Source organism: Amblyraja radiata, chromosome 15 (genome assembly GCF_010909765.2).
Source record: "Amblyraja radiata isolate CabotCenter1 chromosome 15, sAmbRad1.1.pri, whole genome shotgun sequence".
Classification (NCBI taxonomy): domain Eukaryota; kingdom Metazoa; phylum Chordata; class Chondrichthyes; order Rajiformes; family Rajidae; genus Amblyraja; species Amblyraja radiata.
In genome coordinates, this window is record NC_045970.1 from 50,218,082 (window position 1) to 50,231,900 (window position 13,819).

The following is a 13,819-nucleotide window of genomic DNA, read 5'->3' on the forward strand; positions in this document are numbered from 1 at the left end:
TAAATGAAATCTTAACTCGTGGTGCGCCCACATGTCATGAACTAGAGGTTTAAGGGAACATGTGCAGGAAGGAACGGCAGATGCTGGAACAGGCAGCATCTCTGGAGAGAAGGAATAGATGATGTTTCGGGTCGTTTTCGGTCTGAAGGGTCTCAACCCGAAATGTCAGCCATTCCTCCTCTCCAGAGATGCTGCCTGTCCCGCTGAGTTACTCCAGCGTTTTGTGTCTATCTGCCCGAGGAGGTAGTTGAAACAGGTACTGTTGCAACGTTTAAGCAACATTTAGACAGGTACATGGATGGGACAGGTTTAGAGGGATGTGGGCCAAACTCAAGCAGGTGGGACTAGTGTAGATGGGACATGTTGGTCAGCGTGGGCAGGTTGGGAATATGGGCCTGTTTCCGTGCTGTATGACTTTATGTAATAGGCGGATATAGGCGAGGGAGGCTTTGAGAGACAAAGGCCAGAGATAAAAAGACAGATAGAGTAAGACAAAAGTATTGAAAACTTGCGAATTGGGAAGCTGGAGGAACATAGGTGGATGGGGAGGATGAGTGGGGAAATTGTTGGTCGGCGCGGACTTGGTGAGTCGAAAGGCCTGTTTCCCCGCTGTATCTCTAATGCCTAATGTAAATAAAAGTAACCTGTCACTCGTATCTTGTGTAAATTATTCCAAGAGGGACAACACTGTGCTACAGGAGCAGCGAGAGGCGATTTGCTTGGGGTTGATTCACCATGGCTCCAGCATTATGAGGCAGCATTGGTGGCACAGAGGTAGAGTTGCTGCCTCACGGCGCCAGAGACCCGGGTTCGATCCTGACTACGGTATTGTCCGTGTGGAATCTATATTTTCACCATGTGACCATGTGGGTTTTCTCCAGGTGCTCCGGCTTCCTCCCACATTCCAAAGACATGCAGGCTTGTTGGTTAATTGCCTTCGATAAATTGACACCAGGTGGGTAGGATAGAACTAATGCACAGGTTCTCTAAACTAAACTAAAAACTGAATATACTACAGCGTAAACCGTGGCCCAGGGGTGAAGACTGCAGTTTGGATGATTGTCCATTAATCAAATGAAGCCAACATCACGAGCAGCCGAACATCAAGTTTATTGTTGAACGCAAATCGAAAGATACAAAATACAGCATGGGTTAATTAGTTGGCTAAATAACCCTTTTCCGGATACCCTTGCAATCACATATTGCTCCATCCTCAGAGAATGTCCTCGAGAACTATTCCACAGCCCAGAGCTGCAACAAACAGCGGTCGAATACAAAGTGCTGGAGTAGCTCAGCGGTTCAGGCAGCATTGATAGGCGACATCTCAGGACCTGATTGATCAGCCGTGATTGAATGACGGGGTAGACTCGATGGGCCGAACAGCCTAATTCTACTCCTACGACTCGTGAACTAGGACCCTTCTTCAGACTGTTTAAGAAGGAACTGCAGATGCTGGAAAATCAAAGGTACACAAAAAAAAAAGCTGGAGAAACTCAGCGGGTGCAGCAGCATCTATGGAGCGAAGGATAGATCCTTCGCTCCATAGATGCTGCTGCACCCGCTGAGTTTCTCCAGCTTTTTTTTGTTTGTTTTATTTGTACCCTTCTTCAGACTGTTGCATTCTGCGCACAATTCCAGCTGTTCCTTTAGGCTCGTTGCCTCGGCAAGGCCAGCAGCATAATCAAGGACGTGTCGCGCCCTGGCCTCTCCTTCTCCCCTCTCCCATCGGGCAAAAGGCACAGAAGTGTGAAAACGCACACCTACAGATTCAGGGACAGTTTCTTCCCAGCTGCTGTCAGGCATCCTACCACCAACTAGTGAGCGGTCCTGAACTACTATCCATCTCATTGGAGACCCTCGGACTATCTTTGATCGGACTTTATTGAATTCTATCTTGCACTAAATTTTATTCATGTTGTTCCCTTTAACCTGTATCTGCACACTATGGATGGCTCGATTGTAATCGTGTATTGTCTTTCCGCTGACTGGTTCGCACGCAACAAAAAGCTTTTCTCTGTACCTTGGTGCATGTGACAATAAACTAACCTGATGGCAGATAAACGCAAGATGCAAGATTAAAAAAAAGATACAAAGTGCGGGAGTAACTCAGCAGGTCATGCGGCGTCTCTTCCACAGCCAGCAATGGACCATTGTGAGCTCCACCTTTCCTTGGTCATCGGTGCCGGCTGTTTTGTATTGAACCTTTTCATACCTCTAGTTTCTCTTCCCCGACTCTCCGCCAGAAGAAGGGTCTCAACCCAAAACGTCACCTATTCCTTTTCTCCAGAGAGGCTGCCTGACCCGCTGAGTTACTCCAGCGCTTTGTGTCTAAGTTTGTCCAACCATTTGTTGTCGATAATGTGGAGGAAGGAACTGCAGATGCTGGTTTAAACCGAAGATAGACACAAAAAATTGGAGTAACTCTGCGGGACAGGCAGCATTTCTGGAGAGAAGGAATGGCTTTTTGTGTCTATCTTCGTTACAGGTAATACCATCTCATCCAGGCAGCATTCAAATAGGATGTCTATTTGCTAAGGAGATAGACACAAAATGCTGCAATAACTCAGTGGGACAGGCAGCATCTCTGGAGGGCAGGAACGGCCGTCGTTTCGGGTCGAGACTCTTCTTCAGATCCTCTTCTTTGGGTCAAGACCCTATTTGTTACACTGCGTTTTAACGCAGGCCAGTGAACCGAGCGAGTCCCCATTTGTCCTTTTGCAGTGCTCAGGGGATAATTCACTGCAGCCAGACCCAGCGAGTCTCTCCTCAAGCTGGAGATCAGCCGCTGGAAGGTGCTAATCCCGTTGAGCGGCAGGGTTGAAGATCTTGGCCAGGAGGGCCGTGTTGGTCTGGGATTTCCGCTGGAAGTCGGCCGTCCTCCGCGGGTCGTCGGCCCTGCCCGCAGCCCGGCCGCGGGCGGTCGCCTTGCTCGCCTGGATCTCCTCCTCGGTGGCCCGCTGGCGGAAGTGCCAGCTCTTGTCCTGCCACTCCTCGCCCTTCCGCCGCTTCAGCTCCTGCAGCTTGTCCAGGCCCCGGCTCTTCTCCACGTTCTGCAGGAAGAAGTTGGTCTCGCGCTTGGCCTGGGAGACCTCCACCCGCATCCTCTGCCGCTTCACCAGCTTCTCGTAGGCCAGGCGCTCGCTCAGGTGGATCCACTTAAAGCGGTGCAGGTACTGGCGGGGACAGAGAGAAAGACTCAGCGAATGGCAAGATCCAACCCTTTCACCTCAAAGACACAAACATATCCGTTGGGCAGCTGATTTCCCTTCCATCCCATAGTCACACAGCGTGGAAACTTCAACTTCAGCCCACGCCGCCCAACATGCCCTATCTACACTAGTCCCACCTGCCCGCGCTTGGCCCATAACCCACTAAACCAGTCCTATCCATGTGCATGCCCAAATGTTACATGCCTCAACCAGGGTGGCACGGTGGCGCAGCAGTAGCGTTGCTGTCTTACAACGCCAGAGACCCGGGGTACAATCCTGACCATGGAAGAAGGGTCTCAACCCGAAATGTCACCCATTCCTTCTCTCCAGAGATGTTGCCTGTCCCTCTGAGTTACGACAGCATTTTGTGTCTTTCTCCCCATATCCCTTGATTCCGATGGCCCCAAGAGCTCTCTCTTGAACACATCCAGAGAATCGGCCCTCCACTGCCTTCTGTGGCAGAGAATTCCACAGATTCACAACTCTCTGGGTGAAAAAGTTTTTCCTCATCTCACTGCGTATTCTTAAACTGTGACCCCTTTTCCTGGACTCCCCCAACATGGGGAACATTTGTTCCAGCATCTAGCCTGTCCAATTCCTTAAGAATTATATCCTTTTCTATACGACCCCCTCTCGTCCTTCTAAATTGCAGTGAACACAATTTAGTCAGTCGATCCATTCTTTCATCATATGTCAGTCCCGCCACCCCGGGAATTAACCTGACACCTAACCCAATACCTTCACCCCTCTTCCCACGCGGCCCCTGAACTCACCTTCATGTTCCACAGGTCGTCGTGGAAGCGGCTGCGTTTCTTGGTCCCGATCCGTGTGTTGTGGAGGCTCCTGGCCACCCGTTTGGCCACGGCCTTGTTCTGATACTCCACCCACCCCTCGGTGAAGTTCTTCCCAAGGCCCCTCGTCTTTTTCTGCCGCCGCGCTCTCTTATCATCTGAAACGAAGACAGGCTTGGCGTTACGCCGAAACTGCGGCACTGCCCCCACCCGTTCCCTGGGGTGCTCTCTCCTCCACCTCCACCCCCAAGAATTAGTTCAGAAAGCAGAGGAGAAAGCAGGACCACTGGGATCGGTTTGGAGTTATGTGAACTGAGTACAGTAAACACTCGTTATCATGGACCTTATAATCATATAACAATTACAGCACGGAAACAGGCCATCTCGGCCCTTCTAGTCCCTGCCGAACAATTACTCTCGCCTAGTCCCATCTACCTGCACTCAGACCATAACCCTCCATTCCTTTCCCGTCCATATACCTATCCAATTTATTTTTAAATGATAAAATCGAACCTGCCTCCACCACTTCCACTGGAAGCTCATTCCACACAGCTACCACTCTCTGAGTAAAGAAGTTCCCCCTCATGTTACCCCTAAACTTTTGTCGCTTAATTCTCAAATCATGTCCTCTTGTTTGAATCTTCCCTACTCTCAATGGAAAAAGCTTATCCACGTCAACTCTGTCTATCCCTCTCATAATTTTAAAGACCTCTATCAGGTCCCCCCTTAACCTTCTGCGCTCCAAAGAATAAAAACCTTATTTACAACGGATTTCAGTTGTAGTCGTGGATATTTTTAAGGCAGAGATAGATGGTTTCTTGATTAGTACGGATGTCAGAGGTTATGGGGAGAAGGCAGGAGAATGGGGTTAGAAGGGAGAGATAGATCAGCCATGATTGAATGGTGGAGTTTACTTGATAGGCCGATTGGCCGAATTCTACTCCTATTCCTTGTGACGTTATGACTGCAGGACCCCAGCCCCGGTATATGGACACTGATATTTCTTCCCAGCTGTAATCAGGCAACTGAACTATCCTACCAGCAATGAGAGAGCAGTCCTGAACTACCATCGAGCTCATTGGAGGCCCTTCGACTTTCTTTGATTGGACTTTACTGGACAATATCGTGCACCCACTCCCCTTCCTTCTCTCTCTCAACTCTCCCCTTCCCCTCTCACATGACCCCTCTTCCACCTGTCAGCGTTCCCCTTCCGCCTCACTCACCCGCCCTCCCACTCTCTCGCTTCTCCCCTTCCCTCTCTCACCTTCCTTCAACTCTCCCCCCTTGACCCTTTCTCCAACCTCTCCCCTTCTCTCCCTCGCACTCCCCCCTCCACCGTCTCCCTCTCTCACCCCTTTCACTCTCTTTCTCACCCCTTCCCTCTCTCACCCCTTCCCCCTCTCCCACCCCTCCCTCTCTCTCTCCCCCACCTTCCCTCTCTCCCCCCGGTCTCCACCCACCTGCCGGCTGCAGGAAGATTCTCCCCACCTCCCCGAAGGACGCCATCAATTTGCGCAGGAGGCAGAGCTCCAGGCCGGGCGGCATGTATCCGAGGTAGATCACCCCGGGCACCGGCTTGCGCTGCCCCTCCAGCCCGCCCGCTACCCCCGGGCCCTCTGCCGCTGGATCCGGGCCCTCGGCCGCGGCCTCCGCCCCGCTCCCCTCCGGGCATGAGGACTCGGACTCCGACTCCGGGCTCCCGGGGCCTCCTCTCCCCGGGCTCCGGGCCGCCAGCAGCTCCACGTTGGCCGCCATCACTCCCACTCTGACCCACAGCGCGGCCCCGGCCCCTGTATATGGACACGCGGCCTTGGAGGCGTGGAACCCCGGCCCCTGTATAGCGAACACGCGGCCTTGGAGGCGTGGAACCCCGGCCCCTGTATAGCGAACACGCGGCCTTGGAGGCGTGGAACCCCGGCCCCTGTATATGGACACAACGCTGGGGAATGTACAGAACCCCGGCCCCTGTATACGGACACAACGCTGGGGAATGTACAGAACCCCGGCCCCTGTATACGGCCACAACGCAGGGAATATGCGGGACCCCGGCCCCTGTATACGGACACAACGCTGGGGCATGTACAGAACCCCGGCCCCTGTATATGGACACAACGCAGGGGATGTGAGGGACTCTGGCCTCTCTATCAAGAGTGTTTTATTGCCATATGTCCCAAACAGGACACTTGCAGTAGCAAACAACAGAATATGTAAACACACACATATATATCTGCAATCAATATAATAAAGAAAAGTAAAGTTCTATATATATATAAATATGTATATAAATATGTATATGTATATATATATATATCACTTTACTTTTGTTTATTATATTATTTGCAGATTACTAGACCCAAAAAGCTGCAGTAACTCAGCGGGACTGGCAGTATCTCTGGAGGGAAGAAATTGGTGACGTTTGGGGTCGGGACCCTTCTTCAGACCAGTCACGGATAAGGAAACGAGAGATGATGTGAAAAGATAAAGAATAATGAATGAAAGATGCAAAAAGGTAACGATGATAAAGGAAACAGGCCATTGTTAGCTGTTTGTTGGGTGAAAACGAGAAGTTAGTGTGACTTGGGTGGAGGAGAGATAGAGAGAGAGGGAATGACAGGGCTACCGGAAGTGAGAGAAACCAAATACTCATGCCACTGGTTCCCAGCATAATATGAGATGCTGCTCCTCCAATTTGCGTTTAGCCTCACTCTAACATTGGAGGAGACCTAGGACAGAAAGGTCAGTATGGGAATGGGAAGGAGAATTAGCAACCGGGAGATCAGGTAGGTTCAGGCGGACTGAGTGAAGGTATACATCGGACTCTTATTCATCGGCGAGACCAAACGTAGACTGGGCGACCATTTCACGGAACACCTTCGCTCAGCCCACCTGAACCTACACTATAATTCTCCTTCCCATTCCCACACTGACCTTTCTTTCCTATATATATACACATACATAAAAACAGATAAAAGAAAACAAACAGTAAGTGCAAAAAGACAAAACCAACACCCCCAAGTCTATGCAGTGAACTTTTTTTCAGTTTATTATATTGTTTATGACCATCAGTACGAAGAAGGGGCTTGACCCGAAACGTCACCCATTCCTTCTCTCCGGAGATGCTGCCTGTCCCGCTGAGTTACTCCAGCATTTTGTGTTTACCCCCAAGTCTATGTAGTTCAGAGCCTATTTGGAGGTTGTACTGTTTAATAGTCTGATGGTTGTAGGGAAGAAGCTGTTCCTGAACCAAGACGATACCGTTTTCAGGCTCCTGTACCTTCTTCCTGATGGCAGGAATGAAACATGAGCGTGGCCAGGGTGATGTGGGTCTCTGACCAAGCCTCTCTAAAAGCCTCTTAAACGCCACTATCTTATCTGCCTCCACCACCACCTCTGGCAGCACGTTCCAGGCACCCACCACCCTATGTCTTCTTCCTGATGGCAGGAGTGAAACTAGAGCGGGGCCAGGGTGGTGTGGGTCTCTGATGATGCCAGCTGCCTTTTTGAGGCAGCGACTCCTATAGATCTCTTGGATGGTGGGGAGGTGTTGTGTTCGACACATCACCGGATTCAGACAACGGACGTGATTCACTAAGTACACAAAAATGCTGGAGAAACTCAGCGGGTGCAGCAGCATCTATGGAGCGAAGGAAATAGGCAACGTTGCCTATTTCCTTCGCTCCATAGATGCTGCTGCACCCGCTGAGTTTCTCCAGCATTTTTGTATACCTTCGATTTTCCAGCATCTACAGTTCCTTCTTAAACACGTGATTCACTAAGTATTTTGTAACACTACCAAATAAGGCACATACACTCACGTCTCACCGTATATCCCCCGCACGCACTCGCAAACCGAACACAGCAGAGCACGCCGCAGGGTGTTCCTGTTCTCGATCCCCTGGCACCGTTCGCGACACGATCCAAAGCTGTGGCTCTCTCCTCCTGGAGTGTGTTTTACCGTCCCAATATCGGAGTTTTGATCATCCCGACGAGAGGGCCTGTACATTGGGCCGTACGTAGCGGCGACTACGGAGGGTTTATGGCCCCCACCACGGGTGAACAAAGGAGGAGGACTGGCTGAACTTTGTTGACTTGTTGAGGGGGGATCTTATAGAAACATATAAAATTATAAAAGGACTGGACACGCTAGATGCAGGAAAAATGTTCCCAATGTTGGGCAAGTCCAGAACCAGGGGCCACAGTCTTAGAATAAAGGGGAGGTCATTTAAGACCGAGGTGAGAAAAAACGTTATCACCCAGAGAGTTGTGAATTTATGGAATTCCGTGCCACAGAGGGCAGTGGAGGGCAAGTCACTGGATGGATTGAAGAGAGAGTTAGATAGAGCTCTAGGGGCTAGTGGAGTCAAGGGATATGGGGAGAAAGCAGGCACGTGTTATTGATAGGGGACGATCAGCCATGATCACAATGAATGGCGGTGCTGGCTCGTAGGGCCGAATGGCCTCCTCCTGCACCTATTTTCTATGTTTCTATTACTTCCACCACAGTGAGGAATGCTGTGGTGGATGTTTGTGTTAAATTTTATTGTGTATTGTGGGTTCTTTTAAGTGTATCGCTGCTGGCAAATCCATTTCACTGCACCTTCGGGTGCATTTGACGAATAAAATGACTTTGACTTTGGATGGGCGCCCAACTCCATCTTATCAGAGCAGATTGCCCCCTCCCCGAGCTAATCATAAGCCCCCCTTGTCTGCAACGTTTCTGCACTACCAGCAGCAGGGGGCGCAGGTGGTCTACCCAACTAGTCCGCTCAGCAAACAAGATGTTCCCAGGCATTGTACATAATCCTCTGAAATTCCCGCCTCCTCCAACCACTAGCCACATTTTCCCATCTCCACCCCTTTCCGCGTTCCGCAGAGACCGTTCCCTCCGCAACTCCCTGATTAACTCGTCCCTTCCCACCCAAACCACCCCTTCCCCAGGTACCTTCCCCAGCAACCGCAAAAGATGCACCACCTGTCGCTATACCACCTCCCTCGACTCTGTCCAGGGACCCTGACAGTCCTTTCTGGTGAGGCAGAGGTTCAGTTGCACCTCCTCCAACCTCATCTCTTGTATCCGTTGTTCAAGATGTGGACTCTTTATACATCGGCGAGACCAAACGCAGACTGGGCGATCGTTTTGCAGAACACCTTCGCTCAGCCCGCGTGAACCAACCTGATCTCCCGGTTGCTGGACACTTGAATTCTCCTTCTCATTCCCACACACACCTTTCTGTCCTCGGTCTCCTCCATTGTCAGAGTGAGGCGAAACGCAAACTGGAGGAACAGCATCTCATATTTCGCTCGGGCAGCTTACAGCCCAGTGGTATGAATATTGATTTAACTCACTTCAGGTAGCCCCGGCATTCCCTCTACCTCTATCCCTCTCCCTCCCCACCCAAGTTGCACCAGCTTCTCATTTTCGCCCTGCAAACAGCTTACAAACTTCATTACTTTTTTGCATATCTTTCATTCATTGTTCTTTATCTCTCCATCTATATCTCCCGTTTCCCTCGAAAGTAGACACAAAATGCTGGGGTAACTCAGTGGGACAGGCAGCATCTCTGGAGAGAAGGAATGGGTGACGATTCGGGTCGAGACCCTTCTTCAAACTGGTTAGGGATAAGGGAAATGAGAGAGTGTAGGAAAGAACTGCAGATGCTGGTTTAAATCAAAGGTAGACACAAAATGGTGGAGTCACACCCGCATTAAGGTTACAGCAGCATTTTCTGTCTATCTTTGTGTAAACCAGGTTTCACCTATTGGTATTTAAGAAGGAACTGCAGATGTTGGAAAATCGAAGGTACACAAAAAAGCTGGAGAAATTCAGCGGGTGCAGCAGCATCTATGGAGCGAAGGAAATAGGCAACGTTTCGGGCCGAAACCCTTCTTCACCTATTGGTATCTGTGTCCAAACTGAAGGGCTCAGTTTCTTCACACATGATCCTCTGTTATGTTTTAAAGGTGCACAAAATAAGCTAGAGGAACCGCACCTCATCTTCCGTCGAGGCACATGTTTACCCAGAGTATGTCTCATATCTGTGCTGGTGTGGAGAGGGTCCAGAGGAGGTTGACGAGAATATTCCCTGGGATGATTGGGTTAAGGTATTTATGAGTGTTTGACAACTCTGGGCCTGTACTCACTGGAGTTTAGAAGGTTGAGAGGGGATCTCATTGAAACATATAAGATTGTTAAGGGTTTGAACACGCTAGAGGCAGGAAACATGTTCCTGATGTTGGGGGAGTCCAGAACCAGGGGCCACGGTTTACGAAAAAGGGGTAAGCCATTTAGAACGTGCACGAGGAAACACTTTTTCTTACAGAGAGTTGTAAGTCTGAGGAATTCTCTGCCTCAGAGGGTGGTGGAGGCAGGTTCTCTGGATGCTTTAAAGAGAGCGCTCGATAGGGCTCTTAAAAATAGCGGAGTCAGGGGATATGGGGAGAAGGCATGAACGGGGTACTGATTGGGGATGATCAGCCATCATCACATTGAATGGCTGTGCTGGCTCGAAGGGCCGAATGGCCTTCTTCGGCACCTATTGTCTATTGTCTATTGCTGAGTTCAGAATATAGCTCTCAGCATGGTAGCATATTAGTTCCATGCACAAAGGCCAATGGGATGGAGGTGAATGGAACAGCAGCCTGGCTTATGGAAGGACCGTTCAGAAGCCTGAAAACAGAGGGGAAGAAGCAGTTCCTGAGTCTGGTGGTGCGCGCTTTCAAGCTTCTGTACCTTCTGCCCGATGGGAGCAGGGGAGAAGAAGGAATGACCAGGATGGGACAAGTCTTTGACTACGATGGTCATCTGAACTTTCGCCATGTAAATAAAAACACTGACATCCTCACAGTGATTTGAGTTTTTAATTTGTTTCCACATTACTGTGTACAGAACTCGATTAAAGTTAAGAAAATGAAATAATATTTAAAAATAAGCTTTGAACGTATGATATTGCTACATTGTTGTTAAGAGAGCGAATCTAGATACGGGTAACTGCAGGTGTTAGTTTGCACCCCCAAAAAAAGACCCAAAGTGCTGGAGTAACTCAATGATTCGGGCAGCATCTCTGAAAAACATGAATAGGTGATGCTTTAGGTCGGGACCCTTCCTCAGACTGACTGTGGTCGGGGAGGGGTGAGGTGGGGAGGGGTGGGGGGGGGAGTGAAGAAAGCTGGAAGAGAGGGGTAGAGGCGGGACAAAACCTGGCGAGTGATGGGTGGATTCAGGTCATTTGCCTCTGTGCAAGGAAGAGCTGGAAGGGACCTGAGACCTTCCTAGTTGGGGGATAGTTTAATGCTGTAAATCTAAAGCATGAACAGAAAATGCTGGGAATACTCAGCAGGTCAGGCCGCATCTGTGGGAAGGGGTTGTAGGGAGAAGGCAGGAAAATGGTATTAGGTGGCAGAGATCGGCCATGATTGAATGGCGTAGTGGACTCGATGGGCCGAATGGCCTAATTCTACTCCTATAACTTGCAGCAGAGTCCGAATTGTTCTGACCGGACAACATTCACAGTCGTTTGGAATAATTTGTACAGATAGACACAAAATGGTGGGGTAACTCAGCGGGTCAGGCAGCATCTCTGGAGAAAAGGATAGGGTGACGATTTGGGTCGAGGAGGAGAACTTCTTCAAAGTAGGCATACCTTGAGGAGATCTTGCAGTGGAGCGGACAAAATGTGCAGGAAGGAACTGCAGGTGCAGGTTTGCACGGAAGATGGACACAAAATGCTTGGGTAACTCTGCGGGGCAGGGAGCATCTCTGGAGAAAAGGTTTTTGGTTTAGTTAAAAAACACAAGTATACTTTTTGGGTAACATAGATAACGCAGCCTGAATTTCCCTGAAAGATAACAGGACATGGTGAAAACACTCAGCAAGTCAGGCAGCGTTTGTACAGAGGGAACAACTGTTAATTTTACAAGTCGTTGACTCTTCATCAGAACATTTGGATAATTTTGGAAATCAGCAATGATTTAGACAATTTTCCCCCAGTGAGGTTTAGCATTTTTTTTAAATTTTGCTCCCTGTTAAAAGTGGCTGCAATGATTCATTCTGCCAATCTGAGGGATAAGGATGCAGCTCTTCCCGCCTCTTGCCCCGCCGCCCCGATTAAAGCTTTCATTCCGCACGTCCTTGGCGGGCAAAATCCCGTGTCTCCGGCTTCCCGACGGGGAAGGGGAAGTTGAAATCCGAGTAGTCAATCGAACCGTCTCCCGATACCCCTTCCGTCTCCCCGCCGGGGAGGTGGCCATCTCCAGACACCTCGACTTCCTCGTAGTCTGCGGCCTGTGGTGGGCCGTCTGGCCCTCTCTGCAGGCTCAACGCATTCATGTTCTCATTGGGAGGCAAGAGAGGGATCCCCACCTTCCTCGACGGCTTCGGGCTGGAAGAGAAGGATCGCGAGTGACTGCCTGCGCCGCCGCCTCTTCCCCCTTCCCTCCCCCAAACCATCTCCAAAACCACCGGCCCCCGCGGCACACAGCAGAGCGGGAGAGCCTTTGACCCAGGGCAAAAGATCGGTACAGTCTATCCATGTGTAGGAAGGAACTGCAGATGCCGGTTTAAATCGAAGATGGACACAAAATGCTGGAGTAACTCAGCGGGACAGGCAGCATGTCTGGAGGGATGGAATGGGTGACGATTCAAAGGGTCTCGACCCGAAACGTCACCCATTCCTTCTCTCTAGAGATGCTGCCTGTCCCGTTGAGTGACTCCAGCTTTTTGTGAAATCTATCCACGTTCTCCAGAGTTGCTGCCCATCCCGCTAAGTTACTCCAGCAGTTTGTGGCGTTATCACAGGGACAGGCGATGTTTCGGGTCGGGCCCCTTCTTCAGACTGAAAAGATCAGCTGATCCATTCCCTCCACGGGATGCTGTCTGACCAGCTTGAGTTCCTCCAGCACTGCATTTTGTGCCAAGTGATAGGAGGATACAGGTGAAGTGAGTGGAATTGATTGGAGTACACGATAAAAGGGGGGACAAAATGGCCTCAGATACAGAGAGAGGAGGAGGAAATGGAAAGGGAAAGGGAAAGGGAAAGGGAAAGGGAAAGGGAAAGGGAAAGGGGAAGGGGAAGGGAAAGGGGAAGAGGGGATAAAAGGGAAATGAGAGACGGGGGGGGGCGGGTAGGAGATGAGTGTAAGAAAGAGGGGGAAGGATAGTGGGGGAGATATGGGCAGAAACAAGGAATTGCAGATGCTCTATTACAAAAAAAGAATCAAAGTGCTGGAGTAACTCAGCGGATCAGGCAGCATCTTTGCAGAACATGGAAAGATGATGTTTTGGGTTGGGACTGATCGTATTGAAGGGTGGGCGGTGGGGGGGGGGGAGAATACATTTAGAAGGGAGGAGGGTGAGGGCAATGTTTGGCAGGTAACAGGTGAACAGGAAGTGGGGGAGAGGTTGATCAGTAGGTGGTTGTTCAGAGGTCAGGGATGGGAAAACCCTATTTCCGTGCTGTGTGAGTCTATGATTACGTTTTGGCCTAAGACATGGATTTCTGCTGCGTATCTGCTGGATTCAACGAACCAGTAAACAGTTGTATCGAGCATGTTTTCCCAAATATCCCACATTAGGGCTGCATGGGGGCGCAGCGGTAGAGTTGCTGCTTTACAAAGCTAGAGACTCTGGGTTCGAGCCCAACTACGAGTGCTGTATGTACGGAGTTTGCACGTTCTCCCCGTGACCTGCGCGATTTTCTCTGAGATCTTTGGTTTCCTCCCACACTTCAAATACGCACAGGTTTGTAGGTGAAATGACTTGGTATCAATGTATTTAAATGTAAAATTGTCCCTAGTTGTGATCGTGTAAGTGTGCGGGGATTG

The 13,819-nt window shown here is 50.1% G+C and overlaps 1 protein-coding gene and 1 long non-coding RNA gene across 2 annotated transcripts; both read right to left on the reverse strand.

The window, feature by feature from the left end:
* Nucleotides 1–1,091: 1,091 nt before the first annotated feature.
* LOC116981387 lies at nucleotides 1,092–1,775 on the reverse strand. The gene is made up of 2 exons (XR_004414222.1): nucleotides 1,602–1,775; nucleotides 1,092–1,428 (listed from the first exon to the last, which is right to left on the reverse strand). It is a non-coding gene; the product is annotated as an uncharacterized LOC116981387 (long non-coding RNA).
* Nucleotides 1,776–2,390: 615 nt separating this feature from the next.
* On the reverse strand, nucleotides 2,391–6,079 carry abt1 (activator of basal transcription 1). The gene is made up of 3 exons (XM_033034488.1): nucleotides 5,461–6,079; nucleotides 3,983–4,158; nucleotides 2,391–3,173 (listed from the first exon to the last, which is right to left on the reverse strand). The coding sequence occupies exons 1-3, from the start codon at nucleotides 6,077–6,079 to the stop codon at nucleotides 2,796–2,798; spliced, it is 1,173 nt and encodes a 390-aa protein (XP_032890379.1). The 3' UTR covers nucleotides 2,391–2,795.
* Between the last annotated feature and the right edge of the window lie 7,740 nt (nucleotides 6,080–13,819).